This window comes from Geotrypetes seraphini, chromosome 19 (assembly GCF_902459505.1).
Source record: "Geotrypetes seraphini chromosome 19, aGeoSer1.1, whole genome shotgun sequence".
Classification (NCBI taxonomy): Eukaryota; Metazoa; Chordata; class Amphibia; order Gymnophiona; family Dermophiidae; genus Geotrypetes; species Geotrypetes seraphini.
The window spans coordinates 20,312,506-20,325,982 of NC_047102.1; the positions used below are offsets into that span (position 1 = coordinate 20,312,506).

Consider the following 13,477-nt stretch of genomic DNA (forward strand, 5'->3'; position numbering starts at 1 on the left):
AATACTGTGTACAATTCTGGAGACCACATTACCGCAAAGATGTGCGGAGACTTGAATCGGTCCAGCGAATGGCCACACGGATGGTCACGGGGCTCAGGGATCTCCCGTATGAGGAACGGCTGAATAAATTGCAGCTCTACTCCCTAGAGGAACGCAGGGAGAGGGGGGACATGATCGAGACATTCAAGTACCTCACGCGCCGTATCGAGGTGGGGGAGGATATCTTCTTCTTCAAGGAACCCACGTCAACACGAGGGCATCCATGGAAAATCAGGGGAGGGACATTGCATGGTGACACCAGGAAATACTTCTTCACCGAGAGGGTGGTGGATCGATGGAATGGTCTTCCGATGCAGGTGATTGAGGCCAGCAGTGTGCCTGATTTTAAAGCTAAATGGGATCGAAAGGTGGGATCTCTTCGCAAAGGGAGGTAGGGAGGGTCATTGGTGTGGGCAGACTTGGTGGGCCTTGGCCCTTATCTGCCGTCACTTTCTATGTTTCTAAGCTTGTTCTTCCCCCAAAAAGTTGTCCAGTTTCTTACAAAAAGGAATCCTTCTTCTTCGCACCATCTCCTCAACCAAGCGTTTATTGCTTGTAGCTCGGTCTGCCTCTTCACGTCTGCCCTCGGTACTGGCAGAATCTCTGAGAATGCTATCTTCTGTGTCCTCAGCTTCAGTTTCCTTCCAAGGATCTTGAACTGTTCAATTAGCGTAGTCCTGCTGTAATTTCTCCTGTTGACATCATTTGTTCCCACGTGGATTATCACTGCTGTCTCTTCTGTTTCCGCGCCATCCAGGATCCTCTCGATTCTGTCGGTGATGTCCTTTGTTCTTGCTCCTGGGAGACAGGTCACTAGCCGATCCTCTCTCCCTCCTGCTACGTGACTGTCCACTTCTCTCAGGATTGAGTCTCCCACAACGACTGCAGATTTCTCTTTCTTCAGCTTCCTCACTGGTCTCAAATCTGTATCCTCTGCGTGGTTCAGTCCTTCTCTTCCAGGGTCCCCGCCAGTCTTCGCCCTCTCTGCTTGCATGAATCTTCCATGTGATCCTTCATCCAACAGTCCAAAGGAATAGACCCCTCTTGAATCCAATATTGTAAAATTGTTCGTTTGACCGTCAATAACGTCAAATAAATGAAGCGCCTCTGGGGGACAGTGAGATCCTGTTCCTCCAGGAGATCCTGATCGCCGAGAAGTAATGTTTTGTAGTCCCACTCTAAGTCACACTGTAAGACTAATTGAAGCTGCGCAAAGGAGGAGTTCCAAATGAACAGTTCAGGACATTACAGGAATGAATGTAAAAGAGTTCCAGCAGCCCCCCTACATTTGGTACACAAAGACTCTTCCCACAAACCCATGCGGGCCCCCCTAGCTTTAGTAATGTAAGCCCTATGGAGGATCTTAAATTGGGTCTCCTGCCAAGCCGCCAATTTCGCAAAAGCATATAATGTGTGGAAAAGCTCCAAAAATGTTTCAGGGCTGTACTGAGTAACTAAGTCCCTATTCCACTTGTCTTGCAAGATGGCCAATTGTCCCTGAGATTTGGAGGAGTGAACCACCCGGTACCAGACCGAGAGAGAGCCCTGCGAGGCTGGTACACTAAACAAATACGCGTCTAGAAGTCCACACGTCCATGCTTCCCCATACTGTTGATGAAGGCCCTGGTAGTAATGCCTGACTTGTAAATAGGCAAAGAAATGGTGATTGGGGATTCCCCTCTGTTCCTTAAGGTGAGTGAACGAAACAAAGACCCCCGAGTCCCCATCGACCAGATGGTAGAGAGAAGAAACCTCCTTAGAAGCCCAATTAGCAAACGGTGAACAACACAGGCCCGGCTCGAAATTAGGATTACCCCAGAGTTGTAAGAATGGTGAGGCCATAGGTGACCAAGCCTGCGCCCGACGCCACCACCACCACGCCAAACAGAAAGGGCGCAAAAAACGTAATTTGGAAGGTAGGGCATCTCCCCCACCTCCTGACATGTGCAAGAGATTCATAAAGGTATAGGGTGCACACTATCTCACCATCCACCCGGGAGGAGAAAATCAAGCCACCCTAGTCACCCCCTCGTGGACAAAGTGCAAAAGAGCTACCACATATGCGCGGACGTCGGGGAGACTCAGACCCCCTTACTGCTTAAAACGGGACAACTTTACATAGGCAATACGTGCCGCTCGATGGCACCATAAAAAGGCAGAGAAAAGTAAACAAAGTTTCCTGATATTGCGCTGGAGCACCCAGAAAGGAATCGTTTGCAAGGGACATTCTTGTTTTTAGTTTGGATGTAATCCGCCTTGAACCGCAAGGTAATGGCAGAATAGAAATCACTAATGTAATATAATGTAATGTAATATAAGAGTTTGGGCAGAAAGATCATTTTAATCAGTGCCGCCCTCCCCAAAAGGGACAGCGGGAGGTCTCGCCAGGCGGTACAAAGAGCCTTAATTTTGTCTATAGCAGCCAAGACATTGCACTGATACATAACCTTTGGGTCCGCATGCAGGTAAATACCAAGGTAGCGCATCAGTTTACGCACAGGAGGAATCGGTAACCCATCATGCCAAGGTTCCCACCCCAGCCCTGTCAATGTCAGTAGTTCAGACTTCCTGCAATTCACTTTGAGGCCCGAGAGGTTGCCAAATTCAGCCACCAGACACAACGCAACCGGTAGATGAAAGGGGGCCTGGTCCAAAAAGAGCAGGATATCGTCCGCAAAGAGGGTGATAAGACACTCCTCCCTCCCTATAAGAATTCCACACAACTCAGGACTAGTTCGAATCTTGATGGACCATTCGGGTCTTTATCTGCCGTCATCTACTTTGTTACTTGATAGCAAGCAGTTCAATAGCAAGAACAAATAATAAGGGAGAGAGGGGACAACCCTGATGCGTCCCCCGACAGAGCGGAAAAGAAGGCGAAAGGCCACCATTGATGATTAGATGTGCCCGAGGCATAGTGTAAAGACCCTGTATCCAAGTAAGGAACTTCCCATCTAAGCCAAATTCCCCTAACACCCAAAAAAGATACTGCCAGGAAATGCTATCAAAGGCCTTTTCCATGTCAAGCCCTACGATCGCTGACGTACCTCCTCCACTCCGATGTTCGTGAATTGCTGTCATCGCTTTAATAAGATTCATGGAAGCATATCGTTGGAGAACAAAGCCCACCTGATCACCCACTATAAGCTTAGGTAAGAACAAATTCAACCGAGCTGCCAAGATAGAATCCAGCAGCTTAACATCCTGATTGAGTAACGATATCGGACAATAGGAGCCCACTTGCGTGGGATCCTTCCCCGGTTTTGGGAGCAGTGTGATATGAGCTAGATTATCGCGGACGCCTGAAGTGGTCGTGGATAGGAAGTTGAAATAATTCCCCAGAGGCTGCGCAAGGAGATCAGGCAAAAGTTTATAGTATTCCGGGCCAAATCCATCGGGTTCCAGAGACTTTGTGAGCTTCAATTTCTTGATCCCCTGACGAACTTCCTCCAGGGTTATAGGATTATTCAGCTGTTCCGCCTGCACCACAGAAATCCGCGGGAGATTAAGATCCTGAAAAAAGTGATCCCTCTCTGCCTCCGTGAAATCTCTCCGCACATAAAGAGCACTATAAAACTCCACGAATTGATCTCAAATTTGAGCCTCCCGCGTAAAGCAGTCACCCCAAGTATTCTTCACCAACTTAATAATTTGTTTTTTCCTAAAAGGCCGTACCAAATTAGCAAGAAATTTGCTTGCCTTACCCCCCCCCCCCCCCCCCCCCACACACACACACACACTGATAGAGACGGAATTTCTGATAGAAAATATTCTGGCGGGCACGGAGATCCAAGATCTCATTAATCTGACAAAGAGATTTAATTTGTGATCATCCTCCCCTGCGCAATCCACCCAATGCTTTTTGCACAATGTCTTCAGCTGCCCTGAGAGAGCCATAAGTTTCTCCCCCTGTTGCTTCCGTTTGGTGGAGACATATTGGATGATGTGACCTCCCTCAACACCGCCTTAGAAGCATCCCAAAACACTGCTGGGTCCACATCGGAAGTGTTATTGTACGAGTCGTAATCCAACCAACAGGACCGCAAATATGCCTTAAAATCCTTATCAGTGTATAAAGCAGCTGGAAACCTCCAGGTCCTATCCCCCATCTGGTTCGTGACCCCCTAGAACAAGCACCACTGCCGAATGATCCGAAAGTTAAGTGTCCTCTATAGTGACTTTATCCACCCGTACAAAAAGCATATGGGACACCAAAACATAATCCAAGCGTGAATACATAGAATGAGGGTTAGAGTAGAACGTGTATTCCCTGTCAAATGGGTGAAGGGTTCTCAACACATCCACCATTGCCAGATGATCACACAAAAAATTAACCCCTTGACAGGAGGTCCGAGTGGGCGGCTTAGCAGGAGAGCAATCCACTGCAGGATCAGCTAAGAAATTGAAATCCCCCCCCCCCCTATTATCAATTGATACGTGGGATATTGCGCCAGAATACCCAGTAGCCCAGAGTAAAAGCTATGACTATAAACATTCGGGGCATAGAGGTTACAAAAAAGGAGCTGAGATCCCCATAGTTCCCCCAAGACTATTATGTAGCAACGCTCCTTGTCCTGAATGGTCTTGTGGATGTGAAGAGGGATCTGTTTATGTACTAATATGGTCACCCCTCTCTGTCTGCCATTGTAAGAAGAGTAGCTCACATCTCCCACCCACTCTCTCCGCAGCTTCTCATGTTCAACACTGGTCAGATGGGTCTCCTGGAGGAAGGCTATGTCAACCCGCTGTTTCCTAAGCCAAGTAAGGATTTTCTGACGTTTGATTGGAAAATGTATGCCATCAACATTAAGGGTCGTGACAGTCAAATTAACCATAGCTACAGAGCAGAAACAGCCACCACTGTATCCAAGAGAAAAAGAAGAAAAAACCCAGAGACCAGGCCCCCCAGCTAGACCCGTCTCCAGGATAGAACTGCGCTCCCTCAGTCCCCCTTCTGCTAGAACCCTCCCCCCTGCAGTCGTACACTCCACTCCACAATCATCCACAACCATATTACAAACATTCTTCCCATCCCCCCACCCCCCTCCCAGAAAGGCCTCCCCCATCCTTCCAAGTCCCTGTACCCAAAAAGGGCTTCATACACACAGCCAACCAGCCTCTCTCCCGAACCCTAAGCTAAAAGATGTCAGACGAAAAGGGTCCCACCGTAGCCCCCAAAACTCTCCCCACTCCGCTCCGAAGCAATGCAAGACTACCTAACCATAGGGAAAAAGAGACCCCTGCCCATACATAATCTTCAATCACCTACTTCTCCTCACCGATCCCCATTTAAACCCCCCCTCCCCCTGCCCAGCTACCCATTTCCCTTCCCTTCCACAGCATTCACATCTGCTCCAATCCCCCAACTAGGCTGGAAACTACCCTCTCGTGCACCAGGAAGATCCCAAGAAGAAGAACCCCCATGACAAAGAACTAAGTCCCCATCCTTCCTATGGACCCCAAAGAGGGAGGGGGTTCAGCAAAATTACATTACATTACATTAGTGATTTTTATTCCGCTTGTACCTTGTGGTTCAAAGCGGATTACATAAGAAGAAAGCTGGACATTTCCAGGAGGGTACATGACATTGGAGAAAACAGATTGAGGGTAAGACTTAATAACAGAATGAGTGTAGACTTAGTAACATTGGAAGATAGATCAAGTTATATTACATTACATATCAATAGTCTGTTTCCATGCGTTGTTAGGTAATCAGTTTCGGTAGGATGAAATTAGGTTCCAGGTTTTGTTTTGTTTGTTTTTTTGTTTGTTTTTTTGTCGATTGAGGGTAAGGTGCCAGGGAGTGAGCAAAACCTGGTCGGTGTAAGTGGAAGAGGAGAGGGAGATTAGGTAGATTGTATATACTTTTTGAATAGCAGCGTTTTGATTTCTTTACGGAAAGCTTTGAAGTCAGATGTTGAGGTTAACAATCTGGTGATGGAGGGTTCGAGTTTTGCTGCATGCGTTGCTATGAGGTTATCATAAAGCTTTTTACGATGAGTGCCGTTGAGTGGTGGGTATGAGAATGGTGTCAGTGTTCTTCTTATTCTGGGTGGAAGGTTACGGTTTAGGCGATCGTTTAGATAGGCAGGTGCAGTACCGTTGAATACTTTGAAGATTAGACAGTATAGTTTGAATTGAATTCTGGCTCTAATCGGTAGCCAATGTGAGTCTAGGTAGGCGTTGGTGATGTGGTCATATTTTCCGAGGGAGTAGATTAGTCTGAGAGCTGTGTTCTGAATGGTCTGTAGTTTTTTGATCATGTTTGTAGGACATGGTAGATATAGGATATTGCAGTAGTCCACAAGTCCTAGTACCAGGGATTGAACAATGATCCTGTAGTGTTGTTTGTCGAAGAATTTCCTTATTTTTCTTAAGTTGCGCATTGTGAAGAATGCTTTTTGGGTAGTTTTGTTGATTTGAGCCTGCATAGTGCAGCATCTATCTATCAGCACTCCCAGGATTTTGAGGGAGGTTTGGATTGGGTATTTGATTGCTTTAATTTCCAGGTCTGTTATGGATGGGTTTTTGTCCGTTTCAAGCATTAAGAATTTGGTTTTGTCCGAGTTTAGTTTTAATTTGTGGTTTGTCATCCATTTTTCTACTTCGTCCATTATTGTTTCCAGGTGTCCTGTTGAGGTGTGGTCTTAGGTTTCGAAGGGGAGGAGAATAGTTATGTCGTCTGCGTAGCTGAAGGATGTTACATTTAGGTTGTCTAGAGTGGTACCAAGGGAGGAGATGTAGAGATTGAATAGAATGGGTAAAAGTGGAGATCCCTGCGGGACTCCGCATGGATTTGACCATATATTAGATTTCGTATCGTTTATCTTAACTCTGTACGTTCTTGTTTTAAGGTATCCTTGGAACCAGTTGTAAACCACCCCTGAGATCCCTATTGCATCAAGTATCTGGAGTAGTATGGTATGATCAACTAGATCAAAGGCTGCGGAGAGATCTAATTGGATAATTAGGGTCCTGCGTCCTTTACTGAGGTGTTGTCGGGCTATGTCCAGTAGTGTTGCTAGTAGAGTTTCCGTGCTGTGGTAAGATCTAAATCCTGATTGAGATGAGTGAAGTATATTGTGGTCAAAATAGTGCAAAAATGCATAGACAAGCAGATAAAGTATCTGGAATCATCCAAAAACAGGTTAGCTGGCCCAGGAAAACAACAGCAAAAATTTGCTTTACACAGAAACTACAATGAACCCCTGGCTGCCGCCATAGTGACAAGGTGAGATCAACCTTCGCAAATAAGTAGCCGACCCCCCTCCCACACCATCCCCCAATCCCCTCCTCACCCCCCCCCCCCCACACATACACAATCCCCGCTACAAAACAGAAAAGGGGGAAAGAAAAGAAGACAGCAAGAAAAGAGTCTATTGGATAAACCAAAGGAGCCCCAAATGCGACCTCCGCGAACAACAATGGTCCCCCCTCCAGTGGAAAGGGCCTTTGTGCTATGGGGAGCAATGGTGGGCACAAATCATAGCTAATATATCTCAACGACATAATAGCACTCGAGAAAGCGAAAAAATGAAACAGAGAAAGGAAAGAAAGATCCCGAGACCAGGGAAAAGAAGCAATAACCAAGAGAGGAGGAAGGCGAGGCAGACTGGTAGAACAGCCCAGAGTGATGTTCCTGCTCACTCAGCATGTTCTCTATCAGGAGCAAGGCCCTGAACGCAGCCTTCGCCAGCCCTCCAGCCCCTAGAGTAAGTGTCTACCTCATAGTCTAGAAAAGAAGGGAACCAAATGAAAGATAGGAACAGCAAGGGTCAAGAGCCTAACAGGCTCAACCTGTACCAGGTGTTATGTGCTAGAGTGCAGGGCCACAGGGGAAGGAAGGAAAAAGAATGAAAGAGAAGAGAGGGGCCCCAGTCCATGCCTCGGTGGGCGAAGTACTCAACAGTCACGAAAAGTTCCGGTTGCCAGAGGGAATGCTAAGACTCCTCCGGGACCCCAGGCGCTGCATTCGCGGGGCAGTCAACCCGGTAAGTTCTCCAAAAAGGTACGGATCTCTGCAGGAGTAGAGAAATAGAGCTCCTGATTGTTGTGATGCACCTGAAGCTTAGCTGGATATTGCAGGGCAAAGCGGAGCTGTCTCTGGTGGAGCTGGCTGCAATACGGGGGGAGGTCAGGAGTCACTATGGCAGAAAATATGTATTGGCTGAATGAAAGGTTAGGAAAACGTTTAAAACCCTTTAGACCAGGGGTGTCCAACCTGCGGCCCTGTGAAGTATTTTGTGCAGCCCCGGTCGAGGGCGATGCAGTGTTTTCCTCTGCTGCCCCCGGGTGTTTACCGTCTTGCCGGCTCCCTCTGTCTTGCTGCAGCATTTGCGCGGCCCCAGAAACATTCTTTTTGGCCAATGCAGCCCAGGGAAGCCAAAAGGTTGGACACCCCTGCTTTAGACTGTTTTAAATGGAAAATTCTTGAGTAAGTGAATAAATTCCTGTAAAGTGTTCTGAGATTCCCTGGGAGAATGATATAGAAAATTGACTGAATGAATGGTCATACTGGGTCACACCAATGGTCCATCTGGCCCAGTATCCCATCGTCACGGTGGCCAATCCTGGTCACAAATACCTGGCAAAAAACCAAATAGTAGCAACATTCCAGGGCAAGAAGTGGCTTCACCTATGTTTGTCTCAATAGCAGACTCTGGACTTTAACTACAGGAACTTGTACAAACCTTTTTTTAAAATTCGCTACGTTAACTGCTCTTACCACATTTTCTGAAGTGTTCCAGAGCTTAACTCAGTGAAAATTATTTCCTCCTCTTGCTTTTAAAAGTATTTCCCTGTAACTTCATTGAATGTCCCCTAGTCTTTGTAAGACATTGATCCACTTGTACTCCTTCTCTACCACTTACAGTTTTGCAGACTTCAATCCTATCTCCCCACAGCTGTCTTTTTCCCAAGCTGAAGAGCCATGACCTCTGTAGTCTTTTCTCATGTGAGGAGTTGCTTCCTCTTTATCATCTTGTCATGAACCTTTTCTAGTTCCGCTATATCTTTTTTGAGATGAGTATTTTGATTATGCTATTATGAATGCATTGGTTATAATGTAAATCAATTTTTAGAGACTCTTTTTCTATGATGGCTTGATCCTTGATCTACTTCTGATGTAGGTGGGTATCAAATGTGAGGTGCAATGTATTGTAATATAAAGAGAAGATGAACATGTCCTGTATCCCTGCCCAACCTATAACAGAGACGCCACATTGCAAACATTTTCTTCTCTCTATAGGCAGCACATTGGAAACAAGTTTGTTTTCTGCTTCTTGTGGTGTTTGCTTTGGTGTGGTTCCATCTAGCCACATCTGCCCCTGAAAGAGTCTGATGCTATCACCATGCAGCATATATATTCCTGTTGTACATTGCCCTCCCTTGTGTAAACTCCCCTTCCTGATGTGTACTACGAAAGCAATTACGCTAAAATTAATTTTCTTTCTTGCAGTTCAAAGTATCTCTCTGTCAAAACATCATGCAGTACAAAATATCTTGGCTTTTGTTTTGCCATTTTAAATATCTTAAGATCTTCAGTAAAAGCAGATTAGATAAACAGAAGGCCCCTTTCGAGAGTGAAACAAATATCTGGCTCCTTTGAGAGGCTTTGTAGCAAGTGACAAGATGTTTTCCATGTTATAAAGTGTGGGTGGATAGTGCAAAGAACATTGCAGTTGTGCAATTAGCTTCAGGATCTTGAGACTGTGCAGAGACTTTGTCCTCCCGATACTTCTCCCCTTAACAAAGTATTCTGTCTCCTTTTTTTGCAGAGCAAAGGAAGAAGTATTCAAATTCCAATGTCATCATGCATGAGACCTCCCAGTATCACGTTGAGGTAAGTCCTGTTCCTGGAGAGACTGAGCACACACAGCACTTGCTGCCCTTCCAATGAGGGTTGCCCCTCTCTCCTGCACCTCCAACACTAGTTCTCTCCTAAACTTCATTTCATTATCTGCAGATTACATTGTTCAGCTATTTGGATTCTTCTTACCAAGATTAATACAGTAAAAAGTTGTATTGCAAGTAACTTGGTTTGCAAGTGTTTTGCAAGACAAGCAAATCATTTTAGTAAATTTTAACTTGATATACAAGCAGTGTCTTGCAATACAAGTACTTAGAGTATACACATATCACAACTGAGCCGATAGTTCTTCTCTCTCTGATCTACGGCCTGACGAATTATGACCATGAATATGACTGTGAATTACATTGGCTTCCTATGGAAGCTCAGGTGCTGTTTAAGCTGGGTTCTTTCTGCTACAATGTACTGTATAGATCAGCTCCTCCTTATTTGGTCAATAGATTTTCCTTAACTTCATATAAACACAACAAAAAAACTCATCCTTTGTTTAATTTTCCTTCTGTCAAAGGCTGTAGAAATAAAAAAATGTCTTGATCATACACTAGCGTACCAAGCAGCCTCTCACGACAAAGAATTTCGAGCGTTATGGCTCACAGCTTATTCTTATAAACATTTTAGAACACAGCTGAAGACTTATCTATTTTCCAAGTATCTGATTAATTAATTCATTTGTACTATGCTTATCGTTAATAGTCTTTTTTAAACCGTGTTGAACTTGTGGTTACGTGGTTAACAAGCACAATGTAATGTAGTGACTGTTCTAAACAAGCAAAGTCTTGCAGTACGAGTACATACAGTATACACGCGTCACATCATCACAACTGAGCCGATGGTTCTTCTCTCTCTGACGCTGCAAGAGTATAGTGACTGCTCTAAACGAGTGAGGTCTTGCAATAGAAGTACGTATAGTATTTTGTATTAAAGTTTTTGGGTTGTGGAACGAATCGTCTGAGTTTCCATTATTTCCTATGGGGAAATTCACTTTGATATATGAGTGCTTTGGATTACAAGCATGCTTCTGGAACGAATTATGCTCGCAAACCAAGGTTTGACTATATGTGCTTTACAGCATGCCACACTCATTTCCTGTAGAACCCATGTAAAGGGTTGAGAGTGAAGATCAGTTGTCCATTGCTATTCAATCTAGTATCTCTGTCTAGATTGCTTTCTAAGTTGCTAATCAATACCACTTCTGATGGTTGTTTATAGTGATACGGACCTCAGAATACATTTTTTAAAAACCCCAAGGGATATGATGGAAACTTTCAACCATCTGTCAGGATATTATGACGTACAAGGGAAAGGCATTTTCTATAGACTATATACAAAGAAAGAGGGCTACATATGAAGCTAGAGGAAATAGTTTGAGAGTTGTGGGTACGTGAAAAGGCCTGGCAATATAGGAGACGGGGATAAAATAGTTGCAAAATTCTATCACACCTGGAACAGATTCAGAGGGTAAGTAGTAAAGGTAATTGAGGAAGAAATGGGAGGTGGAGTTTCCTCTGCAATGAGACAGTCGGAGGCAGCTGATTAACAGCAGGGCAAGAGTAGGCTGAGAGACTTACTTGTGTTACTCTGAAGCCAATATTCCTCAGGGTGGTGAATACTATAGTTATTGGGATAACGTTAAAGGAATATTCCAGTGCAATAGGAATGGCATTTTTGAACCTTAGGGTACTCTGTCCATTCTCGCGAGCATACTGGAGAAAGACGTTAGTCACAGCTTTTGAAACCTCCTCCTCCTCTCAGGAATCTGCTGCCCTCTTCAATTTCTCTTTCTGCAGGCGAGAATGATTGGTTTATTTCTTTTTTAATTTACGTTTTTTCACTCTAGTCACGGTCTTTTTTGTGAAATTATAGTTCCTTTTTGATAATGGTCTACTCTGCCTATGTGGAAAGGAACAGATTTTAAATCTATAGTTGGCAGGTGTATGTTTCAGCCAGCCTGCTGAAGATTAATAGAGCTTGGGTCCTGTTCCCCTGCTGTTTGCTTGCCCTTTGACTTGGTCAGAGGGCCTGTCCTAAAACAGCTACACATGAGAGGAGCTGAAGCAGACAGCATCTGCACCATTTTCCCAGCATGTGTTTTGTGAGTAAGGTTGTGATAGCCTGTGGGAAAAATTGGGGGAAGGGGAGAACCTTCAAAAGCTATTAACTGTCTCTATAGCTAGGGTCTGAGTCTCCCTCCTCTAAACTCTTGAGATTTGTGGTAAGCCCTGAGGTGATTTTAAGCTGTTTTTCTAGCACTAAAATTCACCAATGACATCCATCTTGGACTTTCTTGACTTTTTTTTTTTTTCCCCCCTACGTTCTCAAACTTCTCCAAAACACCTCATTTTGCTTACAAAGTGCCAGGGTTGGAATCCTCTGACTCTAATACCACTATATCAAGCCTTATTTGTGAAGGATTGGTGGAAGAAGAGCACCCTTGTGCCACATGCCATTTCAAGCAAAGTGGGGAGGAAGGAACTTCAAGTTTAGATCCCATGTGGGTTTTGAGCCTGTTAGGGAAGTGAAAATTTCTCTAGGAGCCCCAGGATATGCCAAACTGGTGCAGAGGCTCAGCCAAAAAGTGGTGTCTTCTCCCGTCTAAAGGAGAAGGAGAGTTGCCTACAAAGGTCTTTACCCCAGAGTTCATTAATCTGCTCTGGCAGGTGTATGCACACAGCCAAAATACACAAAATACCCTCAGCGCACTGCTTCTATGAGAGCGGAGCTTCTCCCTGACAGGGATTTAGGGGACGAAAGTTCAGTCTTGATCCACTTGCTGTCTCCCTAATGGGAGTTTTGGCCTCCTATGTTGAGAATCAGGATGGAGTCCAGCCGTAGACCCGGGAGAGGATTCTTCCATATAGCAGCTGTTCAAGTCTTCAGCCCTGCCAGTCTATTTTTGAGCCTAAGATTGATCCGCCTAAGCCCCAGTCATTCAATGTTCTTTTTTGAGCAGGGTCTGATCTCAGCCCACATCCTTTCCTTGGCGCCCAGAAAGCACATTAGTACCTATAACTCGAAGAATCTCTTATAAAATAGCATTATTAATTCACAGAATACTAACAGTAAAAGCCCTGTATTTCTAGAAAGGTACCTGATCCCCTATGCTCCCAATAGATCTCCAAGATCGGAGGGTAAAAACCTTCTTTCAGTCTCATCACTATGTATTTACACTTGGAGAAATACAATCTTCTCTGTCACGGCTCCACAAATATGGAACTCACTGCCAACCTATATTAGGGATGAAAAAATACTCAACAGATTCAAAGGATCACTAAAAAGTTGACTTTATAAGGATGCATTTGAATACCTTTTGTGAGAGGAGTTGCTTGAATGAAAAGCATCAAATGCGGTACTGCCAGGTCTTTGGGGACCTTCTGACTGCCATCACCGAGTGGAACAGCTCACTTAACATACAGATAAGCTTTATTATTATTAACTTTATTTCTTAAAGTCACTTATTTATTGAGTTCATTGGCGGTCGGGACAGCGAATTATCATGATGGTCCCAATGGCAATACCGGTTTGGTTTATATTTTAACCATCACGGTTGTGGGTCTGAATGTTTCACATAAT

At 44.8% G+C, this 13,477-nt stretch overlaps 1 protein-coding gene across 3 annotated transcripts in view; it reads left to right on the plus strand.

Annotated features, from left to right (window-relative positions):
- EPS8L2 (EPS8 like 2) overlaps positions 1-13,477 on the plus strand; it is a 282,798-nt gene that overhangs the window by 117,673 nt on the left and 151,648 nt on the right. For 2 of the 3 annotated variants that reach the window (XM_033928821.1, XM_033928822.1), the window contains one exon: positions 9,816-9,880. In XM_033928821.1, coding sequence (XP_033784712.1) covers positions 9,816-9,880 — 65 coding nt within the window. Of the gene's footprint in view, positions 1-4,727; positions 4,801-9,815; positions 9,881-13,477 lie in introns of all 3 variants that reach the window. The other variant, XM_033928823.1, reaches the window with a different exon arrangement.